At 44.7% G+C, this 19,071-nt stretch overlaps 1 protein-coding gene across 1 annotated transcript in view; it reads left to right on the top strand.

Annotated features, from left to right (window-relative positions):
• PCSK1N (proprotein convertase subtilisin/kexin type 1 inhibitor) overlaps positions 1-11,574 on the top strand; it is a 14,187-nt gene extending 2,613 nt beyond the window's left edge. The window contains exons 2-3 of the mRNA XM_067464141.1: positions 7,268-7,863; positions 10,697-11,574. Coding sequence (XP_067320242.1) covers positions 7,268-7,863; positions 10,697-10,955 — 855 coding nt within the window. The 3' untranslated portion in view covers positions 10,956-11,574. The remainder of the gene's footprint in view (positions 1-7,267; positions 7,864-10,696) is intronic.
• The last annotated feature ends 7,497 nt before the right edge of the window (positions 11,575-19,071 follow it).

The following is a 19,071-nucleotide window of genomic DNA, read 5'->3' as shown; positions in this document are numbered from 1 at the left end:
TACATCCATCAATTTACTTATCTATCTACTATATTTACCCATCCATCCAACCATCAATCCATCTCTTTATCTAACGACTGTATTTATTTATCCATCCATCCATCTATCTATACATTTATTTATCTATCTGTCCATCCATCCATATATTCTCTCTATCTATTTGGTATACATCCATCAATTTACTTATCTATCTACTATATTTACCCATCCATCCAACCATCAGTCCATCTCTTTATCTAACTACTGTATTTATCTACTATCTAGCTATCTATCCATACATGTATTTATCTATCTGTCTATCCATCCATCTATTCTGTCCATCAGAATAGATGGACATCAGTCCATCTCTTTATCTAACTACTGTATTTATTTATCTATCCATCCATCCACTTTATTTATCTATCTGCTGTAGCTATTCATCTGTCTATCTTGCTTTCTTTCTATCCATCCACTCCTCGGTCCCCATGCTAGCTTTTCCATTGCCTCTGTACACCCCCCCCCCCCCGATTTGGGACATGTGGTGACCCCCCTGATCTTTCAGCATGGCTCCCTCGCTGAAATCACTTAAATGAATGGCTTTGCTGCTGCCTTCCTTCTGTGGCGCACCTGTTTTTCTTCCCTCTCTAACAAACCCTGGTCTGGAAATTGCGTAGATATTTCTTCCTTTTCAAAACACAAAATCCCTTTTTTCCAGGGCCTGTTTGGCAGGAAGGGAGCGTAAGGCCAGATGTCCTTCGAGCTTCTTCTCGTGTGGTCACCCAAATGCCCAAACTGTGGCAGAGAGAAAAAAGCATCCCTAAGTTTTTTAAAGGAAGGCAAAATACAGCGAGAATCTGCATTCTTGCTTTAAAAGCACCTTGATTCACTGAAGGACATCATCCAGCAATGTGTGTGTGTGTGGTGGCAGATTATACAGCACTGAGTCATGTGTACTTATTTTTTCCCCCTTATCCACCTATTCAGAAATACTGCTGTTACGTGTGGATGCAACCATGACGCATCTGTGGACCTATTGGGAGCAACTGGGTGCACTTTAGGGGTTTTATTTGGGGGAAGGAGCCCCCGGTGGCGCAGTGGATTAAACCCCTGTGCTGGCAGGACTGAAGACCGACAGGTCGCTGGTTCGAATCCAGGGAGAGGCGGATGAGCTCCCTCTATCAGCTCCAGCTCCTCATGCGGGGACATGAGAGAAGCCTCCCACAAGGATGATAAAACATCAAATCATCCAGGCGTCCCCTGGGCAACGTCCTTGCAGATGGCCAATTCTCTCACACCAGAAGCGACTTGCAGTTTCTCAGGTCGCTCCTGACATGACAACAACAACATTTGGGGGAAGGGAGTGCAGTCTGGAACTGGCTTTCTTCGCAAATCATGACTCCATGTGCTGGCTCTGAAGTGTATGGAAAGTGGGTAAAAGATTGTGTGAAGCAGTGTGACTGCTGTCAAGATGGGGCCTGCTTTTGTGTTAGGGACGTGACTTGAGGTACAAAAAATACATTATCCTGTAATGGTACCGTGGTGCCTGTCAATTATCGAGACACATAGCATTGTATGTTGTGGAAAGAGAAAATAGGCGTGTACAAAGGGGAAGTGAGACTGCCAGTGTTGAAATGCATGGCCATTATATATATGTGTAGGTCCAGAGGAGGGGGACTAAAATGATCAAGGGTCTGGAGAACAAGCCCTATGAGGAGCGGCTTAAGGAGCTGGGCATGTTTAGCCTGAAGAAGAGAAGGCTGAGAGGAGATATGATAGCCATGTATAAATATGTGAGAAGAAGCTACAGGGAGGAGGGAGCAAGCTTGTTTTCTGCTTCCCTGGAGACTAGGACGCGGAGCAATGGCTTCAAACTACAAGAGAGGAGATTCCATCTGAACATGAGGAAGAACTTCCTGACTGTGAGAGCCGTTCAGCAGTGGAACTCTCTGCCCCGGAGTGTGGTGGAGGCTCCTTCTTTGGAAGCTTTTAAACAGATGCTGGATGGCCATCTGTCAGGGGTGATTTAAATGCAATATTCCTGCTTCGTAGCAGGGGGTTGGACTGGATGGCCCATGAGGTCACTTCCAACTCTTTGATTCTATGATTTTATATATATATATATATATATATATATATATATATATATGCCATCCCCTGCCATGTGTTGCTGTGGCCCTCATGGGGGTTCTGTGTGGGAGGTTTGGCCCAGTTCTATCGTTGGTGGGGTTCAGAATGCTCTTTGATTGTAAATGAACTATACATCCCAGCAACTACAACTCCCAAATGCCAAGATTCTATTTTCCTCCAAACTCCACCAGTGTTCACATTTGGGCATATTGAGTATTCGTGTAGAGTTTGGTCCAGATCCATCATTGTTTTATTCCACAGTGATCTCTGGATGTAGGTGAACTACAACTCCAAAACCAAAGAACACTTGCCCACCAAACCCTTCCAGTATTTTCTGTTGGTCATGGGAGAACTGTGTGCCATGTTTGGTTCAATTCCATTGTTGGTGGGGTTCAGAATGCTCTTTGATTGTAGGTGAACTATAAATCCCAGCAACTACAATTCCCAAATGACAAAATAATTTTTTTAGTGATGGACATACATTGGGTTGTTAGGTGTCTTGTGTCCAAATTTGGTGTCAATTCGTCCAGTGGTTTTGAATTCTGTTAATCCCACAAACGAACATTACATTTTTATTTTTATAGATACAGACACACACACAAATATAAGCAATGCATGTGTGGGTTGCTGTGAGTTTTCCAGGCTGGTATGGCCATGTTTCTGAAGCATTCTCTCCTGACATTTCATCCACATCTATGGCAGTCATCCTCAGATATTGTGAGGTCTTCTGGAAAATATGCAAGTGGGGTTTATATATCTGTGGAATAATGTCCAGGGTGAGAGAAAGAACTCTTGTTTGTTTGAGGCAGGTGTTGATGTTGCAATTAGCTACCTTGATTAACATGTAATGGCCTTGTAGTTTCAAAGCCTGGCTGGTTCCTGCCTGGGGGAATCCTTTGTTGGGAGGTGTTAGCTGGTGCTGATTGTTTCCCGTCTGAAAATGAACAAAATCTGGCTCCCAGTATTTAAAAAAGCTCTAGAAGTGATATTGAGCTATTTATTTGTTGTGTCAGGGCAACCAGTCAATTGTATTACATTTCTAACAGAACAAAACAAACAAACAGACAAAACACAAAATTTGCAAGTAAAATTTGGAGGCTTCCGCCCAGGAGAGGGGAGCCCTCAGACCCAACAACGAGAGTCCGGTATTCTGACAAGCGAAGAGAGAGAAACCCAAAATAATTTTCCCTGATTTTTCCCAATAAATCTCACCAAAGTTGGAGAAAAGCCACCGAGTTGTATTTATTTCGTCCAGCTGGTACGGGTGTCAAACTGCGATAGTTCGTCAGGAAATACATACATTCAATACAGTGCAGTACATTTTAATAGAAAAACAGAGCTGTCAAAGTTCAAAATTCCCTCCCCCCGCCCCCTTGCTGGCTTTCTTTTGATTGGCTGTCATCATCAGCTGTAGGGGAGGCGCGGCCGGCTTAGACGCACCTTAGCCAATCAGGGAGCCAGCCCCGCTTTGGGCTCTTGATCAATGAGAGCAGAGGAGGCGGTCCAAAGGAAAAACAATGAACAGATGAGTGGATTAAAATGACTCAATGTGTGTCCTGATGGCCGGCAATAATCCAGAGATTCCTCAAGCCAGCCTGGCATTGTCCTGAAAGGTTGAAATATGCAAAAATGGCTGGCATGGCTGCCAAGCCCGGATATTCTTCTGTCTCAAATATGGGATTAATTGATGTTATCGATGTGAGTTTCAGTCCAAGGGGAAATGACAATGAGAAAGAGACGGTTGGGACATCCTGATCTAACAGAAACAGAAAAAGGAGAAAACTCAAAACACAGGGGAATTCAGATAGGAAACAATCAGGGCCAGCTAACACTTCCTGACAAAGGATCCCCAGGCAGTAATCAGCTAGGCTTTGAAGCGACAAGGCCATTAAATGCTAATCAAGGTGGGCAATTGCTACATTCACATTTGCCTCAAGCAGATAAGAGATCTTTCTCCCTGGACATTACACAGATATACGTATAAATCCCACTTGCCTAGTTTCCAACACTCACAACCTCTAAGAATGTCTGCCACAGATTTATTTATTATTTATTTCCAGCATTTCTATACCATCCTTCTCAACCCCCGAAGGGGAACTCAGGACAGCTTATACTTGGCAACAATTCGATGCCACAACACATAACAAATACAATAATATAACAACAATTTAAAGCAATAAATAGAACATTAATTAAAACAATAAAAACAGTATTGTCAACCACATCTTACTTCTGCAATTAAGGAAAATTAAGATGCCCTCAGGGGAATGGGAGCAAGAAGAATAGATCAACTTTTATTACTTTTTATTAATGGATTGCTCTAATTCTTTTAAAATAAAGCACCTCCATAAAACTCATGTTCTTTGTTGGTCAGGGCCACCCACAAATGGCAAACATTTACTCTGAAACAAGCATGCACATCAAGTTGCAAAGTACTAAAAGCAAGCTGTATTATTCCAGGGAATGATTGTTATTCCCACAAACCCCATTCCACAAAGTCGTTCTGTCGTTGGTGGGATTCAGAATGCTCTTTTTTTGTAGGTGAACTATAAATCCCAGTAACTTGTTGTTGTTGTTCATTCGTTCAGTCGTCTCCGACTCTTCGTGACCTCATGGACCAGCCCACGCCAGAGCTCCCTGTCGGCCGTCACCACCCCCAGCTCCTTCAACATCAGTCCAGTCACTTCAAGGATGCCATCCATCCATCTTGCCCTTGGTCGGCCCCTCTTCCTTTTGCCTTCCACTTTCCCCAGCATAATTGTCTTCTCTAGGCTTTGCTGTCTCCTCATGATGTGGCCAAAGTACTTCAACTTTGTCTCTAGTATCCTTCCCTCCAGTGAGCAGCCAGGCTTTATTTCCTGGAGGATGGACTGGTTGGATCTTCTCGCAGTCCAAGGCACTCTCAGAACTTTCCTCCAGCACCACAGTTCAAAAGCATCGATCTTCCTTCACTCAGCCTTCCCTAAGGTCCAGCTCTCACATCCGTAGGTTACTACAGGGAATACCATGACTTTCACTATGCGGATCTTTGTTGCCAGTGTGATGTCTCTACTCTTTACTATTTTATCGAGACTGGACATTGCTCTCCTCCCAAGAAGTAAGCATCTTCTGATTTCCTGGCCACAGTCTGCATCTGCAGTAATCTTTGCACCTAGAAATACAAAGTCTGTCACGGCCTCCACATTTTCTCCCTCTATTTCCCAGTTGTCAATCATTCTTGTTGCCATAATCTTGGTTTTTTTGATGTTTAGCTGCAACCCAGCTTTTGCGCTTTCTTCTTTCACCTTGATTAGAAGGCTCCTCAGCTCCTCCTCGCTTTCGGCCATCAGAGTGGTGTCATCTGCATATCTGAGGTTGTTAATGTTTCTTCCAGCAATTTTCACCCCAGTTTCTTCCAGCAATTTTCACCCCACCCCAGTAACTACAAATCCCAAATGTCAAGGTCTATTTCCCCCAAACTCCATCTGTGTTCAGATTTGGGCATATGGAATATTTGTGCCAAGTTTGGTCCAGATCCATTATTGTTTGAGTCCACAGTGCTCTCTGGATGTAGGTGAACTACAACTCCCAAACTCAAGGTCAATGCCTACCAACCCCTTCTAGTGTTTTCTGTTGGTCAAGGGAGTCCTGTGTGCCACGTTTGGCTCAATTCCATCATTGATGGAGTTCAGAATGCTCTTTGATTGTAGGTGAACTATAAATCCCAGCAACGACAACTCCCAAATGACAAAATAATTTTTTTTGAGTGAAGGACATACATTGGGTTGTTAGGTGTCTTGTGTCCAAATTTGGTGTCAATTCGCCCAGTGGTTTTTGAGTTATGTTAATCCCACAAACGAGCATGACATTTTTATTTATATAGATTTTTGTTTTTCTTCCCAGATACTGTATTTTTTAAACGAATCCCATTTCTGTAGGTCGTAAAATTTTCACAGACATTGTTCCTAATGGGTAAGGCGACCCTGGTGGCCTCTTATCCAAGTGCTGAACTTGCAGGTTGTTACGGAAAATAAGGGTCTCTTATTACACATGTGACAGGGGGGAACCTTTCTTTTCAATCCCACCTGTCAGACCCAAAGCGCTTCAACCCGAGTGTCGTTGTTATAACGTGAGTGTGTATTGGTAGGTTTGCTGCCACCACCCCAAAATTAAAGTCTGAGGAATTGTCTTGTAGTTGTACTTGAGGTAAAATTTCCCTATACACCGGCTCTTCCTTTCGGCTCCCTTTCTGGTGACTGAACTGTAGAGATGTGGAGGCTTACTGGATCTAACCTTATATGATGAAACAAGGCTGAGGCAGATTAACAGTAAACTAGAGAACAGGTTTATTGAAATTTTTGAAGCAAACAACTGACTACTGAGAGGTACATATGCGTAGTTTGTTTCTGAAGCACAGACTTATTAAGCAAATGGTTTCTTTAGAAGGAGTAACTTATCCTTAACATGAGCTACTTTCCTCACACTATCCTGTAATATGTAACAGTGCATTTCTTTGACCAGCCGCCCCTGGCTGTCTTCCAGAGTATCTAGGTTTCCCCTGGACTACTCTGACCTTTAGGGAAATAAACCCACTTGTATTCTGTCCTAATACAAGTAAACAAGCCTTCACTTTGACTGCCCTAGTCAAACTATACAGAAGTACTTGTTCTTTAATTATTCCCTAACAGGCTAATTCCTAGCTCACTAAGAAACTCTCTTCTCCCTGTCTGAAATCCTAATCTTTTCTCTGCTAGATCAAATCCTTCTCTCCCCCTTCTGTCAGAAATGACAGCCTATTTACACTCTCCTTCCACTCCTCCCCTTGGGGTCTGAACCAATCAGGAGTTCGCTGACTCCTCCCCTTGCCTCTCTGCCTATACCATCATGTCTGCCATCCTGAGCTGTCTTCCCAACATGGAGGCCAGCTCACTGACTTCCAGGCTGTGGCCTATGAAGAAAAGGTATGAGTTCATTACACATGGCTTCCAAGTTCTGACTAGCTCTGGTGCTCTCAGGATAATTTGACCATAGATTCACAGTTGGCGGGAAGGCCACAAATTGAAAATGTCTTGAAAGCAAACATGAAAAAGAATGGATGGGTAGTGGGTTATCCTTGCTACGCTATCAGCTTGAGTTTGAAAACAAAAAACTCTCTTCAAATCATCTTCCCCGTTTCTTACAGCCTCTCACCACCCCAGGGAACTCCCATGGAGGGATCAACCACAATCTGTCTGGAGGTGCCCGGCGGGTGCGACGTGAGCTTCAGGGGGCACCCTACGAAGCGGTGGAGTCCGCATTGGCTAATGAAGTGTACTACCCCGAATTGATTCGCCTGGCGGCACTGGAGAGAGCCATGTCACCCCAGGGTGGTCAGCTGCAGGAAGAACACCTCGCCCAAGCGTTACAACGAGCCATGGCTTCCAGTGGCAACCAGCTCCAAGATGATCGCTTGGCTCAAGCACTGGAACGGGCCGTCGCCCCACCTAGTCACCAGTACCAGCCGGATGAGCGCTTGGCTTTGGCCCTGCAGCGCCTCCTTCAGGATGGGCATCGCCGAGACCAAGAATCTGTCTACCTGGCCAACCTGCTAAGGCTTTGGGATGAAGCGAAGGGTGCCCAGCTGTATCCCGAGTATGACGAGACCGGTTTAGCGGGTGCCTCCTCTCCACCTCGATCTCTGCCAAACCGTTACTGGGTCCCAGAAGGGGGATTTGAACCCCAGGAAGAGCTGGGAGGGGAAGAAGAACCCACTGGAGAGATGGACCCTGAAATGCTGAGGTGGGTGGAAATCTAGAGAAGTATTGAGGGTTTGCTCAGAAGCAGGGGTTGGGCTCTTAAACCTGTTTTGAATACAGTTTTATCAGCTGTGAAGGAGAGGAATTAATAGCAGCCAGACTGTGCCCATACTTGATTAAATATTTATTACAGTACTAGCTGTACCCGCCACGCGTTGCTGTGGCCAACTTTCCCTCCCTCTTTCTCTCCTTCTTTCCCTCCTTCCTTCGCTCCCTCTTTTCTTCTTTCCGTCCTTCCCTTTTTTTTCTTTCTCTCCTTCCTTCCTTTTCTACCTCTTTCCTTCCTCTCTTTTTCTTTTCCTTCCCTTTCTCTCCTTTCTTCCTTCTCTACCTCTTTCCTTCCTTTGCTTTTTGCTTCCATCCTTCCTTCTGTCTTTCCTTCTTTCCTGCCCTCCCTCTTTCTCTCCTTTCTTCCTTCTCTACCTCTTTCCCTCCTTCCATCACTCCCTTTCCTTCTTTCCTTCCTTCCTTCTCTACCCATTTCTTTCCTTCCCCCTTTTCTTTTCCTCTTTCTCCCCTTTCTTCCTTCTCTACCTCTTTCCCTCCTTCCATCGCTCCCTTTCCTTCCTTTCCTTCTTTCCTTCCTTCTCTACCCCTTTCTTTCCTTCCCCCTTTTCTTTTCCTCTTTCTCTCCTTTCTTCCTTCTCTACTTCTTCCCTTCCTTCATTTGCTTTTTGCTTCCACCCTTCCTTCTGTCTTTCCTTCCTTCCCTCTTTCTTTCCCTTCTTCCTTCACTCCCTCTTTCCTTCCTTTCCTTTTTCCTTTCCTTCTCTCCTTCCTTCCTTCTCTACCCCTTTCCTTCCTTCCCCCTTTTTCTTTTCCTCTTTCTCTCCTTTCCTCCTTCTCTACCTCTTTCCTTCCTTCCTTCGTTCTTTGCTTCCATGCTTCCTTCTCTTTCCTTCCTTCCTTCCTTCCTTCCTTCCTTCCTTCCTTCCTTCCTTCCTTCTTTCTCTCCTTCAAAATTTTATTAGTATTTAATCGATGATTTTTATGACAGAACCAATTAGGAACTGCTATTTATAATGAAATTTTGAAAGTTTTGTTAGAGTTTTAAAAATTTCACCACCAGAACTTTAACAACATCATCATCATCATCATCATCATCATCATCATCATCATCTTTAATAACTTATTAATCGCCCCCCATCCGAGAATGCTCTAGGCGATTTACAGCTAAACATCTTCTGGGGAGGCCCTCCTTTCGGTCCCACTACCATCTCAAGCGCGCTTGGTGGGGATGAGAGAGAGGGCCTTCTCAGTGGTGGTCCCCTGCCTCTGGAACGCCCTTCCAAGGGAAATAAGACAGGCCCCATCCCTCCCCTCTTTTCATAAGAGCTTGAAAACCTGGTGGTTTCAACAAGCCTTTGAAAATGACCAGTTCTAACTCAGCCCTACACATTGTCAAATGCGGCCTTAGTCTTCCTACCAATTACCCAGATCACTTCCTCTAATCGGCCCCGGAATGAACAGCCACAGACCCGTACCTAATATTATTGTTGCCTTCCATAGCATTGCACTTAATTCCCGGGCCCTCTAGAATTTTTGGGCTTGCACAAATCTTGGCCCGGCCTTTTAATTTTTTTAAATTGACTTGAACAATTTAAAAATGTGTGTTATGGCGACAATTTTTATGCTTATATTTTGTTTTGTTAATCTTATCATTATGTTGTTTTTTTACTTTGTTTGTTACTTTGTATGTTTTGTGATGTTACCTGGGAACGGCTCTGAGTCCCCTCGGGGAGATGGAGCAGTATATAAATAAATAAATAAATAAATAAATAATAATAATAATTATGGGAAGTCATAGAATCGTAGAATCAAAGAGTTGGAAGAGACCTCATGGGCCAACTCTTGCATATATAGACACAATTTGAGGTTGTAGGAATAAAATCCGTTCTTTGCAAGTCACATATATCTTTGATTTGGGATAAAATAATAGATTCATAGTCGGAAGAGGCCTCATGGGCCTTCCAGTCCAACCCCCTGCCAAGAAGCAGGAATATTGCATTTAAATCACCCCTGACAGATGGCCATCCAGCCTCTGCTTAAAAGCTTCCAAAGAAGGAGCCTCCACCACACTCCGGGGCAGAGAGTTCCACTGCTGAATGGCTCTCACAGTCAGGAAGTTCTTCCTCATGTTCAGATGGAATCTCCTCTCTTGTAGTTTGAAGCCATTGTTCCATGTCCTAGTCTCCAGGGAAGCAGAAAACAAGCTTGCTCCCTCCTCCCTGTGGCTTCCTCTCACATATTTACCTGGTGGCGCAGTGGGTTAAAGCACTGAGCTGCTGAGCTTGTTGATCGAAAGGTCGCAAGTTCGATTCCGGGGAGCGGCGTGAGCTTCCGCTGTCAGCCCTAGCTTCTGGCAACCTAGCAGTTCGAAAACATGCAAATGTGAGTAGATCAATAGGTACCGCTCCGGCGGGAAGGTAACGGCGCTCCATGCAGTCATGCCGGCCACATGACCTTGGAGGTGTCTACGGACAACGCTGGCTCTTCGGCTTAGAAATGGAGATGAGCATCACACCCCAGAGCCAGACATGACTGGACTTAATGTCAGGGGACTACCTTTACCTATCATATCTCCTCTCAGCCTTCTCTTCTTCAGACTAAACATATCCAGCTCCTTAAGCCGCTCCTCATAGGGCTTGTTCTCCAGGCCCTTGAACATTTTAGTCGTCCTCCTCCGGACACATTCCAGCTTGTGAAAGGGAAGTGGAGGAGCCAAGATCTCTTCAAAGTTCCACGACAAAGTCTGGGTAGGTTCCTGCCAGGCATCAGTCTATTGACTCCTGAGTTCTCTTTCTTGTCTTTTCCAGATACCTGATTGGCCGAATCCTGTCAAGAGCGGGCAACCTGAACCCCCAGCGCCTCCCAATGTCCTCCAGACGACTGCGCCGTGCCATCTTTGACGGAGATCTTCCTGAGCCCCCCAATCTTCTGAGGGTCAAGAGGCTAGGTGGGGAGGGAGCGGGGGAACCCCAACTACAAAGAGTCAAGCGAACAGAAGGAGAAGGAGTCGGGGGGAGGAGGGGTGGTGCTGGAGAAATTCAGCGGCTTCAATATATCCCCGAATAGCAGGAATTGGCCTTTGCAGAAAAATTGGGTGTAGGGGTCACCCCATCTCTCTCCCCTTCTCTCTGAATGTCAATGGACTGTAAGTGTTTTTTCCTTGCCTCTGTTCTGCCTTGTGACCCCTCACATATTGGGGAGGAAGGGGAGAAAGCTTGGGCTAGGGTTCCCTTCCCAGTTATCGTTTGGTTTGTGTGGAGGGAGAGAGCTTTTCCCCACATCAATCTTCTGAACATCCTCTTTAAGAAGCCCAATGTCAGCTGAATGGCTGCATTGTAACAGTGAGCAGCCCTACCTGGTCCAGACCCAGAATTGGACGTGGTCATCTTTTGCCTCTGATTCCTGGCCTTTAAAAAAATGGCTCAAACATGCAGCCCCCAAATTTTCCTTCTGCCTTAATGATCCCGTCACCACATCACTCCATCTCTCTCCCTCTTCTCCCCTAGTCTCCCCCTGCTTGTTTTCGTCTGGTTTGTAAGACCCTTTTGTGTTCTCCCTCCCTTGGTACATACAAATACATATGCACCTTCTGCAGATCTGTTGCTATGTTTGATCATGCTTGTGGCCAGAGTTTTGGTGTGATGAATAAATGAATAAAAAAAGTCCCCTCGGATATTTTAATGTAGTGATGGTGTCACTGGTGTCATTACTGCCAAGCAGGGAGCTTTGAGATGGTTGAGCAGAAGCTCTCTGAAGTTCTAGGTGCTCTTACTGCCTATTACAGGGAAAACCAGCTGATTCCTAATCCATCTAAAACACAGACATGTGCTTTTCACCTTAAGAACAGACAAGCTTCCCGAGCTCTGAGGATTACCTGGGAAGGAATCCCACTGGCACACAATGCACAAGTATCTATAATGACATAAAACAAAAATGTATGTATGTATATCTTATAAGACGCAGGTTCGCAGTTTGGGTGTGATCCTGGACTCATCGCTGAGCCTGGAACCCCAGGTTTCGGCGGTGACCAGGGGAGCATTCGCACAGTTAAAACTTGTGCGCCAACTGCGACCGTACCTTGGGAAGTCTGACTTGGCCACGGTAGTCCACGCTCTGGTTACATCCCGTCTTGACTACTGCAACGCTCTCTACGTGGGGTTGCCTTTGAAGACGGCTCGGAAGCTCCAATTAGTCCAACGGGCGGCAGCCATGATACTAACAGGAGCGGGGCGCAGGGAGCATACAACTCCTCTGCTGCACCAGCTCCACTGGCTGCCGATCTGCTACCGGGCTCAATTCAAAGTGCTGGCGTTGGCCTTTAAAGCCCTAAACGGTTCTGGCCCAACTTATCTATCCGAACGTATCTCAACCTATCAGCCCACCAGGACCCTAAGATCTTCTGGGGAGTCCCTGCTCTCTATCCCGCCGGCTTCACAAGTGCGGCTGGCAGGAACGAGAGACAGGGCCTTTTCTGTGGTGGCCCCTCGGCTTTGGAACACCCTCCCCATAGAGGTAAGATCAGCCCCCTCGCTGATGGTGTTTCGGAAAAGATTGAAGACATGGATGTTTAAACAAGCATTCGGTTAATCCGTTGCAACGAATTATGATGACTAAAGGACTGGTAATCATGGACGATGAATTTCGATTGCGACTCCAGTTACGAGATGCATTGGATGGTTATTGGTGGCCCAATAATTTGTATTGTATATGTGTTTTATGCTTTTAAACTGAATATTGTTGTTTTTTAAGTGTTGTAAACCGCAATGAGTCGCCGATTTAGGCTGAGATATTAGCGGTATACAAGCGCATTAATAAATAAATAAATAAATAAATAAATAAGGCTCTCAAGAAAGTAATCTAAATCAAGATTTTATGCTCTCTATTGGAATAACTTGTCTGAGACTTTATAGCACTTAACAAGAATGTTGTCAGCACATTACAAATAAATGTAGATTATCATGTCAACATAGAAAAATAAACAACAGACTAAAGATAATAAAGTCCACAATAGATACATGAAACTGTACTACTGAAGAGAATGTAAGTAGAGTAGCGTGTTTCTGCACTGTCATTACAAAATGTTTCTCTAGCAATGTTATTTTGGGAGTTTCATGTATCTATTGTGTATGTTATTTCTACTCCTTATTTAGTGCACTAAGCATAATATGATAACAGACTACACCCTGAAGAAGATAATTATTCGAAACAAGGATAACATACCGGGAGACCTTGTAGAGATTTTGTTGCCTAAGAAAGACTTTATTGCCTAAGAAGAATTCCTTGAGACTGTGTTGCCAAAAGAAGAATTCTTTTGAAGATAAAGATAGAGACTTTTGAATTCCTTCACTGAAATCCGACTCCAGGAAAGGATGGACTTTATTATCTTTAGTCTGTTGTTTATTTTTCTATGTTGACATGATAATCTACATTTATTTATAATGTGCTGACAACATTCTTGTTAAATGCTATAAAGTCTCAGACAAGTTATTCCAATAGAGAGCATAAAATCTTGATTTAGATTACTTTCTTGAGAGCCTTATAAGATATATATACATACATTTTTGTTTTAAGGAATCCCACTGGAGCATTGCAGCGCACCCAAATATCTGGGAGTCACTCTGGACCGTGCTCTGACCTACAAGAAGCACTGCCTGAATATCAATCAAAAAGTGGGCGCTAGAAACAATATCATACGAAAGCTGACTGGCACAACCTGGGGATCACAACCAGACACAGTGAAGACATCTGCCCTTGCGCTTTGCTACTCTGCTGCTGAGTATGCATGCCCAGTGCGGAACGCATCTCATCACGCTAAAACAGTGGATGTGGCTCTTATTTATTTATTTATTTATTTATTTATTTGACTTGTATACCGCCACTCCCAATTTGGCTCGGAGCGGTTTACAGCAGTAGATTAAAACAATACAACCAACTTTAAAATACAATAAAAACGGGAACAGACATAGTCCCGAGTTATTCACCCATCGAAAGCTTGTCGGAAAAGAAAGGTTTTACAGACTTTCCGAAAAGCAAGTAGCTCTCGGGTGGTTCGGGTTTCAACTGGCAAGGCATTCCATAAATAAGGGGCCACAATCGAGAAGGCTCTCTGCCTAGTAGAGGACAGATGATAAGTCTGGATGTTGGGGACTTCAAGCAAATTTTGGTCTTCGGACCGGAGTAATCTTGGGTTGGTAGGGGGATAAGCGGGCCCTCAGGTACGCCAGCCCCAGACCATATAAGGCCTTAAAGGTTAGTACCAGCACCTTGAAAGTAATCCGGTACTCAATCGGAAGCCAGTGCAGCTGTTGTAGAATTGGGGTGATACGACACCTCGCCGGCACCCCAGCGAGAAGACGAGCTGCCACATTTTGCAACAGCTTCAGTTTCCAGATCTCTGACAAAGGAAGGCCAATGTAGAGGGCGTTACAGTAGTCAAGCCTCAAGATGACCGTTGCCTGGATCACCGTAGCCAGGTCATTCCTAGATAGGAAGGGAGCCAGTCGCCTAGCCTGACGTAGGTGGAAAAACGCAGATCTGCTCACAGCAGAGACCTGGGCCTCCATTGTGAGCAGAGGGTCCAATAAGACACCAAGACTTTTTACAGAAGGTGACAGACATAGTGTCTCACCATCCAAGGTAGGCAGCTGGATCTCCCTCCCACCCGGACGGCCCAGCCAAAGGATCTCCGTCTTCGCTGGATTCACCCTCAACCTGCTGGCACGCAACCATCCAGTAACGGCCTCAAGGCACTGATGGAAATTTTCGGGTACGGAGTCTTAATGAGACATGCCGCATTATCACGGGGTGTCTGCGCCCTACACCACTGGAGAAATTCACTGTTTAGCCGGCATTGCACCACCTGACATCTGCCGGGAAATAGCAGCCAATAGTGAAAGGACCAAGCCAGTGACATCTCCAGCTCATCCTCTGTTTGGAGGTCAACAAGCATGTCAACGACTTAAATCAAGAAATAGTTTTCTATGATCTACAGAGACACTCGCTGGAACACCCCAGCAAGCGAGAGTCCAAAAGTGGCAGGCTCAAACCCAGAACCTCAACCAATGGCTGATACCAAATGAGAGACTTCCCCCTGGGCACACAGAAGACTGGGCAACTTGGAAGGCGCTGAACAGACTGCGCTCTGGCACCACGAGATGCAGAGCCAACCTCGAGAAATGGGTCTACAAAGTGGAATCCACGACATGCGAGTGTGGAGAAGAGCAAACCACTGACCATTTGCTGCAATGCAACCTGAGCCCTGCTACATGCAAAATGGAGGACCTTTTATAGTAACACCAGAGGCACTCCAAGTGGCCAGATACTGGTCAAAGGAAATTTAATCAACTACCAAGCTTGCATAATTTGTGTTTTGTCTGTCTGTTTGTTTGTTTTGTTAAAAATGTAATACAAATGTCTGGTTGCTCCTGACATGATAAATACATACAGGTGTCATCTTTATAAATGGTTCGTTTTAACAGGCCTGTTAATAGAAAGTGGGTCATAATTTGCACACACCTCTATTTCTCTCCCTGTCTCCCTATGTGTTACGATTCTGGCAGCCCAAGAACAACAACAACAACAACAACAACAACAATAATAATAATAATAATAATCTTTATTTAATACCCCGCCACCATCTCCCCAATGGGGACTCGGGGCGGCTTACATGAGGCCAAGCCCAACAGCATATTACAATAAAGTAAAACCAAAACACAATAAGAATACAGTAAGATACATACAACATATGAGTATAATGACGATAAAGCAAAATCATACACAGTAAAATAAAATAACATAACATAACAATGAGAGGGCCAATTGTGCAAGATAAAAACTAAGATAATAAAAATACTAAAATCAGGATGAGATAGGGATGGAGCAGATTGTTTGTGGGGGAGAAACTCGTAAAGGAACGGGGTCATAAATATAGAACTTCATACAGGTGGGGAATATACTCTGGGGGGAGCAACTGTGTATGATAATATGGCTACTCTCCAAAAGCGCATCAGAAAAACCAGGTTTTGAGATCCCTCTTGAAAAAGCCATTCGAACCAATGCCATCAAAGCCAGAACTGAAAAGTCGACAACAGACCCCAAGTGTAGACTCTGCAAAGAAGCAGATGAAACAAGAGATCACATCCTCAGCTGCTGCAAGAAGATGGCGCAGACAGACTACAAGCAGAGGCATAACACCGTTGCTCAGGTGATTCATTGGAACCTGTGTACCTGGTAATGTTGTTCATTCGTTCAGTCGTTTCCGACTCTTCGTGACCTCATGGATAATTATTATCTAATATATCTACTTTCTCAAAATAAAATCAAATGCTAATCAAGGTGGTCAGTCAAAACATTCACACCTAGCTCCAACAGACAAGAGTCCTTTGTCTCACCCTGGTCATCCCACAGATATTGTTGTTGTTGTTCATTCGTTCAGTCGTCTCCGACTCTTCGTGACCTCATGGACCAGCCCACGCCAGAGCTCCCTGTCGGCCGTTACCACCCCCAGCTCTCTCAAGGTCAGTCCAGTCACTTCAAGGATGCCATCCATCCATCTTGCCCTTGGTCGGCCCCTCTTCCTTTTGCCTTCCACTTTCCCCAGCATAATTGTCTTCTCTAGGCTTTCCTGTCTCCTCATGATGTGGCCAAAGTACTTCAACTTTGTCTCTAGTATCTTTCCCTCCAGTGAGCAGTCGGGCTTTATTTCCTGGAGGATGGACTGGTTGGATCTTCTCGCAGTCCAAGGCACTCTCAGAACTTTCCTCCAGCACCACAGTTCAAAAGCATCGATCTTCCTTCGCTCAGCCTTCCCTAAGGTCCAGCTCTCACATCCGTAGGTTACTACAGGGAATACCATGGCTTTGACTAGGCGGATCTTTGTTGCCAGTCTGATGTCTCTACTCTTCACTATTTTATCGAGACTGGACATTGCTCTCCTCCCAAGAAGTAAGCGTCTTCTGATTTCCTGGCCACAGTCTGCATCTGCAGTAATCTTTGCACCTAGAAATACAAAGTCTGTCACGGCCTCCACGGTTTCTCCCTCTATTTCCCAGTTGTCAATCATTCTTGTTGCCATAATCTTGGTTTTTTTGACGTTTAGCTGCAACCCGGCTTTTGCGCTTTCTTCTTTCACCTTGATTAGAAGGTTCCTCAGCTCCTCCTCACTTTCGGCCATCAGAGTGGTGTCATCTGCATATCTGAGGTTGTTAATGTTTCTTCCAGCAATTTTCACCCCAGCTTTGCATTCATCCAGCCCCGCACATCGCATGATGTGTTCTGCATACAAGTTAAAAAGGTTGGGTGAGAGGATGCAGCCTTGCCGTACGCCTTTCCCAATCTTGAACCAGTCTGTTGTTCCGTGGTCAGTTCTGACTGTTGCTACTTGGTCCTTGTACAGATTCCTCAGGAGAGAGACAAGGTGGCTTGGGATGCCCATCCCACCAAGAACTTGCCACAATTTATTATGATCCACACAGTCAAAGGCTTTAGAATAGTCAATGAAGCAGAAGTAGATGTTTTTCTGAAACTCCCTGCTTTTCTCCATTATCCAGCGGATATTGGCAATTTGGTCTCTCGTTCCTCTACCTTTTCTAAACCCAGCCTGAACATCTGGCAACTCTCGTTCCATGTATTGCTGGAGTCTTCCTTGCAGGATCTTGAGCATTACCTTACTGGCATGAGAAATAAGGGCCACTGTACGGAAGTTGGAGCAGTCTTTTGCATTTCCCTTTTTTGGTATGGGGATATAAGTTGATTTTTTCCAGTCTGATGGCCATTCTTGTGTTTTCCATATTTGCTGGCAAATGGCATGCATCACCTTGACAGCATCATCTTTTAAGATTTTAAACAGTTCAGCTGGGATCCCGTCGTCTCCTGCTGCCTTGTTGTTAGCAATGCTTCTTAAGGCCCATTCCACCTCACTCCTCAGGATGTCTGGTTCTAATTCATTCACCACACCGTCAAAACTATCCTCAATATTATTATCCTTCCTATACAGATCTTCTGTATAGTCTCGCCACCTTCTCTTGATCTCTTCAGCTTCTGTTAGGTCCCTGCCATCTTTGTTTCTTATCATACCAATTTTTGCCTGAAATTTACCTCCAATGTTTCTAATTTTCTGGAAGAGGTCTCTTGTCCTTCCTATTCTGTTGTCTTCTTCCACTTCCATGCATTGCTTATTTAAAAATAGTTCCTTATCTCTTCTGGCTAACCTCTGGAATTGCGCATTTAACTGGGCATATCTCCCCTTATCCCTGTTTCCTTTTGCTTTCCTCCTTTCTTGGGCTACTTCCAGTGTCTCAGCAGACAACCATTTTGCCTTCTTGGTTTTCTTTTTCTTTGGAACGTACTTTGTTGCCGCCTCCTGAACAATGTCTCGGACTTCTGTCCATAGTTCTTCTGGGACTCTGTTTACTAAATCTAGTCCTTCAAATCTGTTCTTCACTTCCACTGTATATTCGCTAGGAATGTTAGTGAGATCATATCTAACTGGTCTGTGTATTTTCCCTGATCTCTTTAGTTTTATTCTAAATTGGGCAATAAGAAGTTCATGATCTGAGCTACAGTCAGCCCCAGGTCTTGTTTTCACCGACTGGATGGATGTCCGCCACCTTTGGCTGCAAAGGATGTAGTCAATCTGATTTCGGTGCTGACCATCTGGTGAAGTCCATGTATAAAGCCGTCTTTTAGGTTGTTGGAAGAGAGTGTTTGTTATACACAGCGAGTTTTCCTGGCAGAATTCTATCAGCCTGCGTCCCGCTTCATTTTGTTCTCCCAGACCATGCTTGCCTGTGATCCCAGTTGTCATTTGACTTCCCACCTTGGCATTCCAGTCTCCTGTAATGAAAATAATGTCTCTTTTTGGTGTATTATCCAGTAGGTCCTGCAGATCCTCATAGAACTGATCTACTTCTGCTTCTTCAGCAGCTGTGGTTGGGGCGTATATTTGGATCACTGTAATGTTGAAAGGCTTTCCTTGCACTCGAATTGAGATCATTCTGTCATTTTTTGGGTTGTATCCAAGCACCGCTTTAGCAAATTTCTTATTAATTATGAAGGCTACTCCATTTCTTCGATGTTCCTCTTGTCCGCAGTAGTAGATCTGGTGGTCATCTGATGTGAAGTGGCCCATTCCAGTCCATTTCAGTTCACTGACCCCCAGAATGTCTATCTTTAGTCTTGACAT

This window comes from Anolis sagrei, chromosome 2 (genome assembly GCF_037176765.1).
Source record: "Anolis sagrei isolate rAnoSag1 chromosome 2, rAnoSag1.mat, whole genome shotgun sequence".
Lineage (NCBI taxonomy): Eukaryota > Metazoa > Chordata > Lepidosauria > Squamata > Dactyloidae > Anolis > Anolis sagrei.
This window is presented reverse-complemented; position numbering and strand designations above follow the sequence as displayed.